Raw genomic sequence first — 16,137 nt, forward strand, 5'->3', positions numbered from 1 at the left:
CTAGTCCAGCCCCCGGCAAAGCATGAATCTGCAGCTGCCCCTTGCCGGGATCAACCTGCCTGCAGCCTTGGCGCTCTCAGGATGATGATGCGTTGCTGAGATCTCCTGCGCTGCCTGGAGCCTTTCCCCCACTTACGTAGGAGCAGCGCTTTTTTTCTTTAAAAACATGTTTAGGGGTACTCTCACTTTCCTACTCATATTGAAATACTTCCCCTCAATGAGGCCAAACTTAGATTCACCAAATGTTTAGGGGCATGCGTCCCCCTGCGTCCCCCCCCCCCCCAGAAAAAAGCACTGCTTGGGAGCAACACGGTGGGGCTTCCTTTGGGAGAGGGTCTCCAGGGCTTCACGCTCCTACCCATGTGCGGAGCCAGTGGGGGGCAGAGAGGAGGTAGCTGCCCCCCATCAAGTAAATAAATAAAAATACCCATCTAAAAGTAGAAATTGGAGAAAGTTTGACCCTTTCTTTGAGCACTTGGGGTCAAAAGAAAGTAATTTAAAGCAACTGTTGAGACATTTCATTCCGAATCTGCAGAGCCAGACAGGGGATGATGACAGGTGGGTTAGGTTTTAGTAGTACTGTAGCTAGGCTTACATATGCTGGTCTTTATACAAGGTATTGGGAGCACAGGGTGTCTCCTCAGTGCCTTCCAGGATATGTTTCTGAGATAGGATCTCAGAATGTGGATCTCCTGTCATATTAAGTAATGCTAACCTTCTTGGTCATGCCATGATTGACAGCAAAGGTTCCCAAACTTACAGTGGCGAAGCTGCATGCTCCACTACCAGGGGGGAGAGCAGGGAGGGGCGTGGACATTCCTCCGCCACTGCAAACTTATTAGGCCTAACACCCACTTTTCAGGGGGGGAAATACTCAGCGCCCCTCTGGAAATCTCCCTTCTTTAACTTGTTAGGACCTGTTGGCGGACTTTACTACCCATCGGTTATAAATTGCATTTTGTGTGTTTATTTGGAAAATAAAGTAATCACTAGTCTATGTTACATTGGTAAACATCATTATACAACAGATGAAACATGTACAAACAGTTTTTCAGAATTGGACAAAGAGGTGGACTAGGACCCGGGATTAAAATCCAATGGGGCAGATGCAACTACTGTGCTTGCTAGATCTTGCTGAAAAGAAGTGCCACAGACAGACTAGAGGGCTGTAGATTATTGTGGGAGAAATCAGTAGAGTGAAATCAATATAAGAAATCAAGCAGGGGCATCTGGAGAAATAATTATTTTTCAGTTTTCCTGTATTGCACAAAACACAGCTGCAGAACTCATCTACTGCTGAAACAGAACTGGGGTTTGAAGGATGTAGGGGGCATGGAAAGGTGAGTAGTGGAAATCAATGCTTTATCTACCTCCAAGGTGTGTGGGGGGGAGACCAAGGCAATGTACCTGCTGTCTTGAGTGGAGCAATTTCCCCAAACTTATCATATTATCAAGGAAATCCATTTTTGCAGGGGTAAATCAGCAGGGTAGGAGCTGTTTGAATGGGATGCAGCACTATTTTTTCAAGATAAAGAGGTACTGGGACTCACCATGAACGCCTCCCTTGTTCTCTTATAATGCCAATTGTGAGGTGACTGCTTCAAGTGGCAGGATCCACAGCAGCAGCAGATCCGACCTCCAAAGAATGCATCTGCCACCACTGCTGCTGCCACTCACTCCTTGGAGGCTGGATCTGCTTGCTCCCCACCCACCCCCACCTCTACAACCTCTCAGTCAATAGGAGGGGCTCCTGGTCTCTTCCCACCCACAGGGAGAAAATGACAGAGGCTGCCCTCTGGGGTCTTGTAGCCATGATTCAGAGCAGGTGTCTCCCCATCCTCCATGATGGCCTTTGATTCCTGCTTCAGCCATTGGGCATGGATGACCTGATTCCCTCCCTTGTTCCTGATGTAGATCTTCACTCACTTCTTCTTCCTTGGCAGAGGTGCCATTTTGTGGTTCGCCTTAGGTGCCAAAATGTCTTAGACCAGCCCTGGTGACACTACTTAACTGGAAATGCAAGCAGCTTCAATTGAACATTTATGATGTGGTGTGGTATGGTATGGCTAAGCCCTAAGAGAAGACAGAACATCTCTGGAGGTCTCACGTGGTGCATTGGATTTGGCCGTTGGAGTGCTTCCAACTATGCTCAACCTATATATCTATATTTATTCTATATTCTGGGAAATGGTTTGTCTGATTGTTTGTTCTCTGTGCATTTGGACTTACCAAGCCATATCTTCCAGGCCCCTGGCTGAGTTGCTGCTGCAGCTTCTTTGACTTTCTTCTCCTGTTGGCATCTCCTCATCTGAGGGTGTTTCTGCTGCTTTTGCAATCCCTGCTTCCTTACCTCCCTGCTATGCTCTTTAGACAAGACAGAGAGGATGTCACTCCAGCTACTCTCCCCGTTTCTAGGCAGCCACACATCTTCCAAGCTACCTTGGTCCTTTCTTCAGGCCTCCACCCTGCATTTTCTTTGGCAGTAGGTGGGCCAGTTGCACCCATCCAGCTGCCACATCTTCAGAGCAGCAAGAATCTGATATGAGAGAATAAATCCTTCAGAATATAGTACTATTTACTTCTGTGTAAGCATGCATAGGATTGAGCCATTTTACCTCTCTTGGGCTGAAGTCGATGGTCTTTTGATTGAGCTTCAATCATTAAGATTTCTACAGTTATTTGGTATGACGTTCTGTCAAAAGGAAGGTAAAATAAGCAAAGTAATGTAAAATATGGATATACAGCTAGATGCTGCAGTGGCATTTCTGAAAAGTAACCGTGACTATATGACTTGATTGCTGCAACATTTGATAATCCCAGTGAGGTAACATTCCCTGAGCAGCATGTGAGACAGAAAAGCAGATTTTCCCTAGAGGGAAATTCTTGAACCAAAACACACATTTCATATAGAAATTTTCGATGTTGTGGTGGTTGAAACAATTGCTCACACAGAAGACAAACAGTGCCTTTTAAAGACGAGTATGGTTTGGGTTCAGCAGCTTTGTGGACACTGCACTGGGGTTATGCAGCTCTGGAGTCAAAATTGCTGCATAATCCACAGTGCTGTTGATCACAATGACAGGACGCTGCCCCAGCCCAGTGCTCTCCGCTTTTAATGCCACCAGTGGGGGGGGGTCTGAGGGCGGTGCAACATTCTGAGCCCAGAAATTCATGCAAAACAGAGTTGCAGCAAATTGCCTCCCCTCTCACAGTGCTCTCAGTTGCAACGGAGACCTTCCTTGTGCTGATGACTTGCATGCTTTTAAAGGTTGGTTTTTTATTTGTTTGCTTTTTTTCCATAATCCCTGCCTCGCGTGCATTCGTTGGAAGAGAAAGCGAGCACAGATTTCTTCCACCTTCCCAGGGGAGCAAGAGAGAGAAATTTACAGCAAGAAAAGCAATCCGGCCCATGCACCCCTCTTGCTCTTTTCCCCGCGCCGTATCTCTGCGCGCCCGTCGCCCGATCAGGCCACGCACGCCACGCACGCGGTGACGCCAGCCCGCCGCGCAGGTCTGGCTCCGGAGGGGGCGGGGCTTGGCGGGCTTGGGCGCCTCCCGCTCGGCGGCATTTCCGGGTCGGGCGGGCTCTAGCAGCAGCGTCGCCGTCAGCTGGAAGCCGCTCCTCCCCGCGCGCGGCGCCGCGGCTCGAGCAGAGTTGACTATATATGGTCAAAGCCAGGGGGAGAGGGCGAAAAGCTGCGCGGGCGGGCGGGCGCTTCCTGGTTCGTGCAGCTGGGAGGGGACGTCGCCGCCGCCGCCGCCGCGGGAGGGAATTTGCAGCGCTGCGAAGCGGATTGTGCGCCCCCCTCTTGCCCGCCCGCCCCCCCCCCCACCTTGGCCCTTCGCGGATCCGAGGCAGCAGCAGCAGCGATGCCACATGAGCTGAGTGAGTAGACAGAGAGACCCCCCCCCGCCCGTGTGCAATGCCTGCAAGCGGCGCTGCTGCAGCTGCTGCTGCTTCCTCCTGCTGCTGCTCCTCGCGAGGAGGAGGGCGAGGAGCAGCGCCCATTTGCCCGCGCGGTGCCTGGGCTCGCTTTTTCTCCTGTCATTCGGGGCCACGTTGCTGCAGCCTCCCCGGGCGGGAGGGGGGGGGTCGAGGGAGAGGAGGGGGGCATTTACCCCGGAGGAGGGGCGCCATCCAGCCCCTCGCAGGCAAAGCGCCTTCGCAAGCAGCGGCGGTGCCCAGGGCATTTTTCTCCTTGCAACCTTCCCTTTGCAGTTGACCAAGTTAGGAGGCGGGGGGTCTTTTATCTGGTCGGGGAGTCTTCCCCCCCCCCCAGTCTCCCCCCCCCAGTGCAATTTCCCCACTTAGCATTCAGCAACAGGTCAAATAGCAAATGTATATCTGGAGTTGTTTGCGCTCTTGTTTCTTGCTGGCCTCCCGTTGTTAATAGGTGTGTCTTTTTCTCTCCCCCCCCCCCCATTTGTAGAAAAAGTGTTCGCCAGTCTCCCGCAGGTTGAGAGAGGCGTCTCCAAGATCATTGGGGGAGATCCAAAGGGCAATAACTTTCTGTACACGAATGGAAAATGTGTCATCATCCGCAACATTGATGTAATGTACCCTCATTTTTACATTGATTCTTACTGATGGTTTTCTTTTCAAGCCTTAATGCTTCTCCTTTGCTGTTCTATTGAGGTCAGGGATCTGTGACAATTTAGGAGGGCATTGGAGTGAAAGCAGAATGACTCACAGGAGCTGAGAATAACCAGAGAGATGTTGAGGCTGCATGTGGAAACGCCCTGAAATCTAACATGATAAAGGGCAGCATGTTTAAATAAACAAGAAATCCCTTAAAATACAAATAAAAGTGGTGTGGGGGGAAGAGATCAGTGAAGTATTTTTCAGTACCGAAGTAAATATGGAAAGCTTATAGAATGTTGAATGTATGAAAACATCCTATAGAAATTAAAGGGTATTTCTTTTCTCCTGTTGTGTTTTCCCTAATCTGGTGAACAGCATCACTCAAATCCAATGTGTCTCTTTGCTTCATGGGAATATCTGTGATTTGTATGAGAATATTTTCATATTTGGAACCTAATTAGTAGTCAAAAATCACTCCCTTTTTAAGTTATAACCATGAGGTAGGACTATAGTTGCAAAATACTTTCTTTGCTTACTGTCTTAGGACAGGATTGTAGTAAGCAGTTCTGGATACCTTAGAGCTATGATTAAAAGTAGAGCATTTGTGTTGTAGTACCTACAATGTGGAATTGTCTTTCAGAGCTTTTCACAGTCTACTGAGATCTATCTCTTACATATTTATTGGCGCTTTAATACTTCTGTGTGACAGATCTTGAATATGGTGAACCAAACTTTTTAGTTTTGGTAACAAATGGGGAAATTCATCTTTCTCTCTTGTATCACTGAAAACAATGTAGCAATTTGTTACACTGGAGTTTTTAATGTGGTTTGGATTACTGGTACAGAACTCATGTGGGGAGTTGGACATGTGATTGCTTATATTTCCTGTTTTAGGAAAAACACTAGTCATGGGAGTCACTTTAATTTCAAGTGTTGGCATCCACATTCTAGAAACTAGAAATACATTAGGCAAAACTTTTAAGATATGGCCATAAGAACATAAGGAGAGACCTACTGAGCCAGACCAAAGGCCGATCTAGTCTGGTGTGCTGTTTTGGTGGTCAGATGGATGCCTATGGGAGGCTGGTGGAACATGAGCACAGCAGCGCTCTTCCCAGTTGTTCCCCAGCAACAGGTGAAGTGTGGCATCAGACAAGACCCTGCAAACCCCCTGTAGGAGGAGGGCTGTGGTGCTGGTCATCAAAAATCTTGGCTCACTACAAAATCTAGGGGTGGGGAGGGGGAATTGTTGACCAGTTGAAACCACTGCCTAATAAACATGAGTGGCCAGACATATAACTTGGGCAACAGATGTTTGTATTGTGCATAGATAGGAGCAGGAGGGCCTGGTTGTGACATAATTGAGGCTACATGCCTGAGGATTCGTGGACCAGACCCTCCCCAGAACATGGAGAATTTTATCTCTATTATACTTTGCAACAGGTGGGTCTCCTGGCACAGCTAGCTAGTGACACAGATGAGGATCATGCAGGAATAAGAGTTGTGTTACTCATTACATTTCACATTTATTTTGTATACAGCCTTTCTATGTTGCTATACACAAGGCGATTTACAGCAACAAAACATGCAACAAAGAACACACACCTTATAATAATGTGATCCAATACAAAAAGTCATAATAAAACATAACTTTAAAATAGATTGTTGAATATCACTTTATTTGATGTAAGTCATTCTATTAGAATATAATAGTACACAATAAAATTAACCCTCAGCAAATAATAATTAAACAAATTCACTCTCAACAATTACAATAATTATTGAACTGTGATCAATAAAAATAAGTGCAAGTCAAAATGCATAAAATACCACAATACATACAAAACCACATAAAAGGATCAAATTGAGAAACAAAGACACAGAACTTATAAAATGGTTTTTTTAAAATCCCTGAACTCTTCTTCTCTCTTCCCAGCTGGGAGAGGCTACTTGCTCAGCTGGACTTGATTGAGGCTGGGGAAGGCGAGGCTCTTTCTCCCTTCTTTGCACTTCCTCGCTGAGGAAGCTGATTTCTGCTAAATTATTTTAGAGTCTTTCTGTAGGTTTTCTTTTGGTGGGACTTTTCCAAACAACTTCCAGCCAGGAGCACTGTGGACTTTTGTTCTTTTAGTAAAGAACTTATTCGTTACTTAACCTATGGTAGCTATCTGAGAATGTGGAAGAAGAGGCATTCTGCCTACAGTTGACTGCTAAGCCAGTATCTCTTCTTAAGCCAACAAATCCATAAAATTCTCCTTGCGTGCAACAATGCCATGTTTTAAGGTGCGTCCTCTCTATTCTCCCATACCTTCCTTCCTTCTGACTTACTGTCAGGCCCTCCCTCCCACTTGAATCGATAGGCTGAGCAAACCTCTTGCTGGATTTGGTCTAGAAGAGAAGCTGAATAGTTTCCTCATTGCTCATCTCTCAGCTTCCCAGAATGTGCTCAAAGGGCTTTACTGTGTGTTGGCAACTTGTCCCAGAAGCCTAGTGCAATGAAACCCATTGGCTTTGCTGGGGACGCTGTTTCTCAAAGCCACCTGGGCGCAGAAGACTAACTATAGAATGTGTTTCTTCCCCTTTGTCTTTCACCTATGGCTGCCAACAGAAGCTACAAGCCTTTCCTACTACTCATAGTTTACCTGGATTTGTAATGTTGGTTTATTCTTCTTTTCCCTCTGGTCTCTTTGACTTCTTCCCAATGAAACCCTTTTAAATTTTGCAGGCTGAGTGTATTTGTGGTATGCTCAAGTGATTGGGTTCCTCTCACATACCTAGGTTACTTCGTAATGCAAGACACAGACGTGTCTTGGGGTCTTCAAGGAATGGATGCTCCTTCACCCTGAGGAGCTCACTGGCTTGTATGCTGTGACCCGTTGCTCCTAGCCAGGGTCTGCAGACTGGCACCTCCTGAGCATACATATGTCAAAGGGCACAGGTTTGGGGACCCCAGAAGAAAAACATTCAGGAAATCTTAGAATGTTGAGTCATTCCACTAACAGAGAGTGGCAGATTATAAACTATCATAAGCAAGTTTTCAGCTTGATAACCATCAAGCTCCTTATGCTTTCGTCTCTTCCATAATCAACAATTCAGATGTTTCTGTGCACCCCATTAAAGTTCTAAAAGAGTACTAGAAAGCTCCATGAGGGCAACTGTAACACTGGAGTTCCCAGTTGCATGAATATTTTACTTCTGTGGCCTCCTCTGCCTGCACTAAGTTACAGAGCCAGTCGCTGGCTGTTGCAGGTATCTCTGGTTTCAGTCTTCCAAAAGAATAGACTGCGAATTGGAGGACTCCATAGCAGGATGTGTGTTCTAGGATTCAGCTAATCTTTTTTTCTTTTCATAAGAATCCTAACTATTGCTTTCAGAGAGTTCCTGGTATCTTAACTGGTTTCGGTGACTTGTAAAGTGGGATTCTCTTGCATGTGCTTGTGTGCTGCCTCTTGCTCAACAGAAAGAGGACATTATTGTAGCCTTAATACTAGCCTTCAAATAAGGTGTTGACTTAAACAACAAAGAAGATATTTCACTTCTTAGAAGTCTTGGCCTAATCAGTAATATTTTCTTTTTCTCCTTCTGGAAACGGCAGCTATGGTAGGATAGGATAGGTGGAAATTTTGCTAGGGTATTTGTTTGTAGTCCTTCGTGGTCAGTTGGTGTTTCTTATGAAAGCTCACGGGTAGATGGTTTTAAGATGTGGAGATCTCATGAATGTTTTGAATCCATTGGCTCCCCTTCCCGCTTCTAAGGAGAGGTGGTCAGAGGCAAAGGGGAGTGGGGGGAGAAGAAGTCGTTCGACAAGTCTGAGGCAGAGAGGGGGATCCTGGTTCAGATCATCACCCTGAGCAGTGGTTAAGGTGCTCAAAAATGACTTGTGTTGGACTTAGGAGTTTTTGTACCACATATGAGAAGAGGACAGTGAAAACTTCCACTGTGACTTCAGAAAAGGCTTCAGCTGCACATTAATCTGTGGTTCTAACCATTAATTCAACTCTACGGTTCTTTGAGTCTATAAGTAAGCCAGATTCTAAAACCATGGTTTGAGCCTGGTTTGTTTGAAAGGTAAACTGCTGCCCCTTCCCCACAAAAAAAACTTATCTGGAAGCTTTAAGCATCCTCCCCTCAAGTGTGGAGCGCTGGGTGCAGGATTTCTTCTCTGCTTTACATCTGCATCTGAACTAGGTCAGAGTAGATGATGACTAACCAAGGTTGGAAGTGCATGCATCTAATAGCAGAGACAGCAGTCAAATGCTGAGCTCCTCTCCCCGCCCATGCTGCATTTCAGAGTTTCTTTACTTCTGAATCCAGACAAATTGTGGTTAGTTTAGAATTGTAGGATTGTAAGCATTGGAAGAGCCCCCAGGGTCATCTAGCCCAGCCCCCTGTAATACAGGAATCTCAGCTCAAGCATCCATGACAGGTGGCCATCCAATCTCTGCTTAAAAACCTCCAGGGATGGAGAGTCCACCACCTCCCCAGGGAGTCCATTGCACTGCCGGACAGCTCTTACTGTTAGAAAGTCTTTCCTGATGTTTAGTCAGAATCTCATTTCTTGTAACTTGAAGCCGCTGGTTCAAGTCCTACCCTCCAGAGCAGGAAAAAACAAGCCTGCTTTTGTGCAGGTGGTTCTTCCTGCCTAAATGTCCCTATTGAAATTCATTTTGTTAGTTTGGGCCCAGTTCTCCATCTGATAAGTTCATCTTGAGTCACGATTCTGTCTTCCGTGGCTTCCTCTTTGGCGACCACTCGTAGCCAAGTAAGAGTGTCTTCCATGAACACGATCTTAGCGGTGTGTCCGTGGATGACTGTGGAGGCCAGTTCTGGATCCACAAGTCCTTCCACAGTGGGAACATTGGTTTCCAGGTGGGAGTTGATGTTGGTGAGGTTTGCCAAACATGCCCTCCTCTTAACCAGTTTCTCCCTTTTGTCCTGAGTTTGATTGTCTTCAAAGTCCATGACACCTTTTATAAAGACTTCAACTGGAGCACTCACAGACTAGGGTTTCCCAATTATTGGTGCTTATACTACATTTTTTTAGATTTACCTTGAGAGAGTCTTTAAACCTCTTTTGTGTCAACACCAGCATTACGCTTTCCATTTTTAAGTTCAGAATAGAGTAATTGCTTTGGAAGACGATAATCAGGCATCCAAACAAGTTGATGTTGATACTGAAGAATCACTGCTTCGACACTGGTGATCTTTGCTTCTTCCAGTACACTGACATTTGACTGTCTTCCCAAGTGATATGTAAAAAATTTTGGAGACACCGTTAATGGAATCTTTCGAAGAGTTGGAGATGGCATAGGTAGTCTGTGCTTCACAAGCAAAACAGTAAGGTTGGTAGTACAATAGTTTACAAAGGTAAACAAGCATTTTGGTTTCCCTGTGAATGTCCCAGTCCTCAAACACTCTGCACTCTTGCAGAGCTCAAGCAGTGCTGGATTTCGGCATCAGTGATGGCCCTTGTGGAAAGATAACTGCCCAGGTACGAGAAGTGATCAACAGTTTCCAACGTTACACCATTGAGTTTGATTTGTGGTGCTGCAGAGGGCTTTTGTGCTTGTTGGTGCAGCACTTTGGTTTTTTGGATGTTGAGCGATAGGCCTAGCTGTAAGTTTCTGCGAAGAATATGTGGCATTAGCTACCCCTTCCTGTTTGGTTTCCTCTGCTGCATTGATGAGCTTCCCCTCAATTCCTCCATCCGAGTCAGCCATGCTGTCTGGGTTCAGTGTGAGTTGGAAGGTCCAACAGCATCTGAAGTAGCCACCACTGCTGTAGAGAAACAAGCCAACTTGGCAAGTTATAGCCATGACCGTGACTTGTTTCCCTTAACCATGTCCCCATGTTCTTTCTTGGGCTCCTCTCCACTTTTCCCCCGAGGCTGCCTGCCCCTTTCTCCTTGGGACATTAACGCTTCCTGTGGGTGAACTCTTTATTTTATTGATTTACTTTTTTATAATATTTTATTAAGTTTTGACAATAAAAACTTTAGAAAAATAGAAAAAGCAAAAAAACATAAAAGATACAAAGTTATAAAATACAAAAATACAGACATTAAACACACAAAAAGAAATAGGAAAAAACACGTATGAAAGAAAAAGGAAAAAAAGATAAAAATTCCCTCGTTCTTGATTTCTCCTCTTTAGTTAACTTATTTTCCTGACTTCCTCACGTCTCCCACTTTTGTATCCCTTTTAGAAGTTGGTTCAGCAAATTCATGTCCTATTAATCTATTATTAATCCAATCTTACATTTTACCTTGTTGCTATAACCCCTGCGATTCATTTCAATGTCCTCAACATTCAAAAATTTTACAATATTTCTGCAAATAAATTTTAAATTTCCTCCAATCTTCTTCCACCGACTCTTCTCCCTGGTCTCGGATTCTGCCAGTCATTTCCGCCATCTCCATATAGTCTATTAACTGCATCTGCCATTCTTCCAAGGTGGGTAGGTCTTGTGTCTTCCAATGCTTTGCGATGAGAATTCTTGCTGCTGCTGTAGCATACATAAAATAAGTTCTATCCTTCTTTGACACCGATTGGCCAACTATGCCCAGGAGAAAGGCCTCTAGTTTCTTCGGGAAAGTATATTTAAATACCTTTTTCAGTTCATTATATATCATTTCCCAGAAGGCCTTAATCCTTGGGCACGTCCACCAAAGGTGAAAGAATGTACCTTCAGTTTCTTTACATTTCCAGCATTTGTTATCGGGCAGATGATATATTTTTGCAAACTTGACTGGAGTCATGTACCACCTGTACATCATTTTCATAATATTCTCTCTTAGGGCATTACATGCCGTAAATTTAATCCCGGTGGTCCACAACTTCTCTCAGTCAGCAAACATAATATTATGTCCTATATCTTGTGCCCATTTTATCATTGCAGATTTTACCGTTTCTTCCTCAGTATTCCATTTCAACAGCAGATTATACATTTTTGAAAGTATCTTAGCCTTGGGTTCTAACAATTCTGTTTCTAACTTTGATTTTTCCACCTGGAAACCAATTTTTTTGTCCAAGTTATAAACCTCTCTTATTTGAAAATAATGTAACCAGTCTCGCACCTTCTCTTTAAGTTTGTCATAACTCTGCAATTTCAATTTGTCACCTTCCTGTTCTAAATTTTCCCAGTATTTTGGCCATTTAGCCTCCATGTTGAGTTTTTTCAAAGCTTTCGCTTCCATAGGTGATAGCCACCTTGGGGTTTTACTCTCCAGAAAGTCTTTGTACCTTGTCCAGACATTAAACAGTGCTTTCCTAACAATATGGTTTTTAAATGCCTTATGTGCTTTTACCTTGCCATACCATAAATATGCATGCCACCCAAATATGTTGTCATACCCTTCAAGATCCAAAACATCTGTATTCTCAAGAAGTAGCCATTCCTTCAGCCAGCAAAAAGCTGCTGCCTCATAATAAAGTTTTAAGTCTGGCAGGGCAAACCCCCCTCTGTCTTTAGCATCCGTAAGAATCTTAAATTTTATTCTGGGCTTTTTGCCCTGCCAGACAAATCTAGATATATCTCTTTGCCACTTCTTGAAGCAGTCCATCTTATCAATGATTTGCAACAATTGGAATAAAAATAACATTCTCGGCAATACATTCATCTTAATGACAGCAATTCGACCCAGCAAGGAAAGCTTCAGATTCGTCCAAATTTCTAGATCTTTTTTCATCTCTGACCAGCATTTCTCATAATTATCTTTAAATAAGTTCACATTCTTGGATGTCATATTCACCCCCAAGTATTTTACCTTCTTTACTAATGTTAAGTCTGTCTCTTTCTGAAATCTCTCTTTCTCTATCGGCGTCAAATTTTTCTCCAAAACCTTAGTTTTCAATTTATTCAATTTAAAGCCTGCCACTTGACCAAAATCCTGGATTACTTCTAGGGCCCTCTTGGTGCTTAATATTGGCTCCTGTAATGTCATAACGATATTTATTTTATTGATTTACAACCAGCTTTTATGAAGATCTTCCCAAAGTGGTTTACAAAATGCAGACAAATATAATTTAAAACAAATAAAGCATTCATGTCATGTGAATATTACAGTCAGCACAGAAATAACACAATAACCTAGCATAAGTTTAAACAAAACCAAACCCAGATCACAACATCATTTCTACAGCTCAATGTATAATTAACCACTGAAGGCTGCAGCAGAGAAGTGGGTCATCAAGACCAGGGCTTTTTTCAGCCAGAACTCGCTGAAACTCAGTTCCAGCACCTCTCAGGTGGGCGCCATTGCCGTTATAAGAGAACAAGTTCATGGTGAGTTCTGGCACCTCTTTTTCTATGACAATAGCACTGAGCAAGACCCATTTTAAAAGTACTGTATCGAGTCATGGGGCTTGTCTGATATTACATGGAATTGCATCCAGAAATGTTTTAATATTTTGGCAGCCTGAGCTTTGGCTTGGTGTGATCTGGTGCCCAAATCCAATGCATTCATTTGATTTGATAATGACAGTAGACTTGTCACTGTGCGTCATCAAACCACAGATTTGTCCCCTCTTGCCTCAGCAAATCCTTCTCTTCCTCTGACTGTCAACTTAACTGCTCACTAAACTGAGAACTAAAGGGTGGTATATACCAGTAAGTCTAATAAATAAAATAAGATAATTGTTCCATACAGAGATGTAAAGCATCATTATTTGAAATTGATAGCGGCATATATTATAGCAATAGAACTTGGGTATCTTTGTTATATAGCTAGCAAGCTGTGTGTGTGGACTGGGCAGATTGTGTTAAATTTCCATACGTGAACCTTGAGAGATACTCAGCACTGTGCTGCTGATTCATTGGAATTCTGACTCCATTTCCTCATATTAAAAACAAAAGGAACATGAAGATGTTGGTGACAACTGTGCTTTAGAGATGTGATTCCTGCTGAGACTGCTTTTCTGCCTGTAGTTCTGTCAGTTCTTACAATGCTAGGCATTATTAATAAATTTGATTAGAAAACCTATTTTTATAAAGCAGTTTTAGCAGTTCCAACTCCTGCATTTCGGGGGTTGGATGATGACCCTGGGGGTCCCTTCCAACTCTACAATTTCATGATTCTGTACTTTGCACCTGTTGAAGATTCATATGTGCCTCATACTGGGCCGGCCCACCCGTGAGGCAAGGTGAGGCAACTGCCTCAGGCAGCAGGATCGACCAGGGTAGCAGATCCCAATGTCAATATTTCTCCCCCCCTCCCCTCCCCCTGTTCCTCACCCCTTCTTTCCTTCCGCCTTTTTGGGGTCCATCTCGGGTGCCAAATATTTTTGGCCGACTCCAGCCTCATATGCTGGGCAGTGGGCTTGCTTTACGTCTGCAGAAAGCAGCCAGATGCTGCCTGCAGTCCAGACAGTAGTATTGGGACTGTGCTTGTAATTGCTTCCTTCCTTTGTAATGGCTACTTACAATACATCTGTGAAATATCATAATTTTTATAAATTGGGAAATTGCTCTTTCCTGTGGCGGGGCTATGTTTGATTTCAGCACAGCGGGCCAGTAGTTTCCTTGCTTTTCTCTCTTCTGTAGTTGAGACTTAAAAAAAATAATCAATGCCTGCCTCAATTTTTAAATCAGAGGTTTAAAATACCTTTGGTCTTCCAAATGATGTTGGATTTCAACTCTCATCATCCCTGATCATTGGCCAATCTGGCTGGGCCTCTTGGGTGCTGCATCCTCACAGCATCTGGAGGTCCACAGCTTAGCCACCTGTGTTTAAAAACAATTTCTGAGGAGGCTTGGTGGATGGGAGACCCTGTCAAACAGAATCCTCTCAATTGTGAATGGTTTGATAAATCTGGACTGTTTTGGAAGACTTGGGTGTTCGAACTTCAGTCATAGATTGCTGAACCACAATACACAGTTGGCAGCTCTCATTGGTGAGATTGTGACTGTTGTTTGGCTTCAGTGATGTGGGTTTTCTCGAAGACTTTGAAAAGGGAAGTATGACGAAGCCATGCACTTCTGAAACTGGAAAATGTTCTTCGGAAAAGCACAGCAGTGGGAAATTCTCTGGAAAATTTCCACCCCATATCACTGGCTAGTCAGTCAAATTTTCTGTGACACAGGTGGCAATATTGGAACCTTCCTTCCTCTATTTGAGCTCCTAGGCTGCATTTCTGTCTGTGCTGCCTATTGTGCATGTTCCCTGTTCTCCATTTCTTCAGCGTACTAATTCCATATTTGGAGCCCAGGCACGCTGCAGAGTTTGGACAAAGGCCACTGTACCGTCTGGTGTAGTGAGGGGCCAGAGAGAGCAGTCACAATTTGTCACTGCATGTAGCCAATGTTTCTTGCACAAGGCTTATGCTTCCTTCTAGGAAGGCAGAAGGGGTGTCAACACTGTGACATTGGCTTAACCAATTTGCAATCCTGTTTAATTAAGCAGGAGAGTGGTTAGTCATTCAGAAGCACTGGCATTGGTACTGCACTCTCAGACCTGTCAGTCCAACATTTAATCTCTGTATGGCACTGAGACTGTAGCCTTGACCAAGAAACTCAAAGTCGGAAAAACATTGTCCTGATAATCTTGCTAGATCTTGACGCATCCCCTAGTACCATTAATCGTGAGGTGTTGGTGACATGGCAGCTCTCCGTGGGGCTGTGTTCCAGTAATCTGGCTTCTGATTGGAAGGGAGTTCCCAGAGCTGAAAATGGATGCTTGCCGGTTGTTCTTTTGGACCAACCTCTGGGCTTCTGCTGAAGTCCATCGTGTTTCAACCCTTCTCTCAACATGGTAGTAGCAGATAATTTTTCTGACTTCTCTATCAGTTGAGAGGGACTAGGAGCAACAGATGGGAAGCTTCCTTGAATACTTACTTGAAAATATAACTCTCTTATAGAATCCAGCGATTGCTGACATCTACACTGAACATGCTCATCAAGTTGTTGTTGCCAAGTATGCTCCCAGCGGCTTCTACATTGCATCTGGAGGTATGGTATTCTACTAGTATCCATGTCTGCATAGAGCAATCTTGCTATTACCAATTTTACTCCACATGGGGTCCATTTATAATCTGTGGTGGAAATCCTATGCCATTTTGGGATTTCAGTGGGCTGAAGTGTACCTACCTCAGTATTGGCTTGTGGTCTACAATATTGCTTAATTATTGGCATTGAATGTGCCTCTCTTAAGAGGGTACTATGAGGGCTAAGAGACTGAGGCATGAATCTGGAAGTCTCTGGTTTGAATCGTGAGTCTGCCACAAATTCACCCGATAGTTGTAGGCAGGCCACAGCACCCACCTGCAATCTGCAATATTGGGATAGTGAGACATAACCGTCTTACAAGATTGATACAGTATAAGGATTTCAAGAAGAGAATGTATTTCAAGTCCTTTGAAAACACTATAAAGCAGGCATGGCCAAACTTGGCCCTCCAGCTGTTTTGGGGCTACAACTGCCATCATCCCTAGCTAACAGGACCAGTGGTCAAGGAGGATGGGAGTTATAGTCCCAAAACAGCTGGAGGGCCAAGCTTGGCTACCACTGCTCTAAAGCAACACATAAATATTTGCGCCTTGAAATGGTTATGCACTTGTTTC

At 44.2% G+C, this 16,137-nt stretch overlaps 1 protein-coding gene across 1 annotated transcript in view; it reads left to right on the plus strand.

Moving 5' to 3' along the window:
• Positions 1–3,734: 3,734 nt before the first annotated feature.
• Positions 3,735–16,137, plus strand: part of WDR1 (WD repeat domain 1) — a 29,448-nt gene continuing 17,045 nt past the window's right edge. Inside the window, exons 1-3 of the mRNA XM_082238548.1 lie at positions 3,735–3,886; positions 4,431–4,552; positions 15,436–15,526. Coding sequence (XP_082094674.1) covers positions 3,871–3,886; positions 4,431–4,552; positions 15,436–15,526 — 229 coding nt within the window. The 5' untranslated portion in view covers positions 3,735–3,870. The remainder of the gene's footprint in view (positions 3,887–4,430; positions 4,553–15,435; positions 15,527–16,137) is intronic.

Source organism: Podarcis vaucheri, assembly GCF_965113315.1.
Source record: "Podarcis vaucheri genome assembly, chromosome: 9".
Classification (NCBI taxonomy): domain Eukaryota; kingdom Metazoa; phylum Chordata; class Lepidosauria; order Squamata; family Lacertidae; genus Podarcis; species Podarcis vaucheri.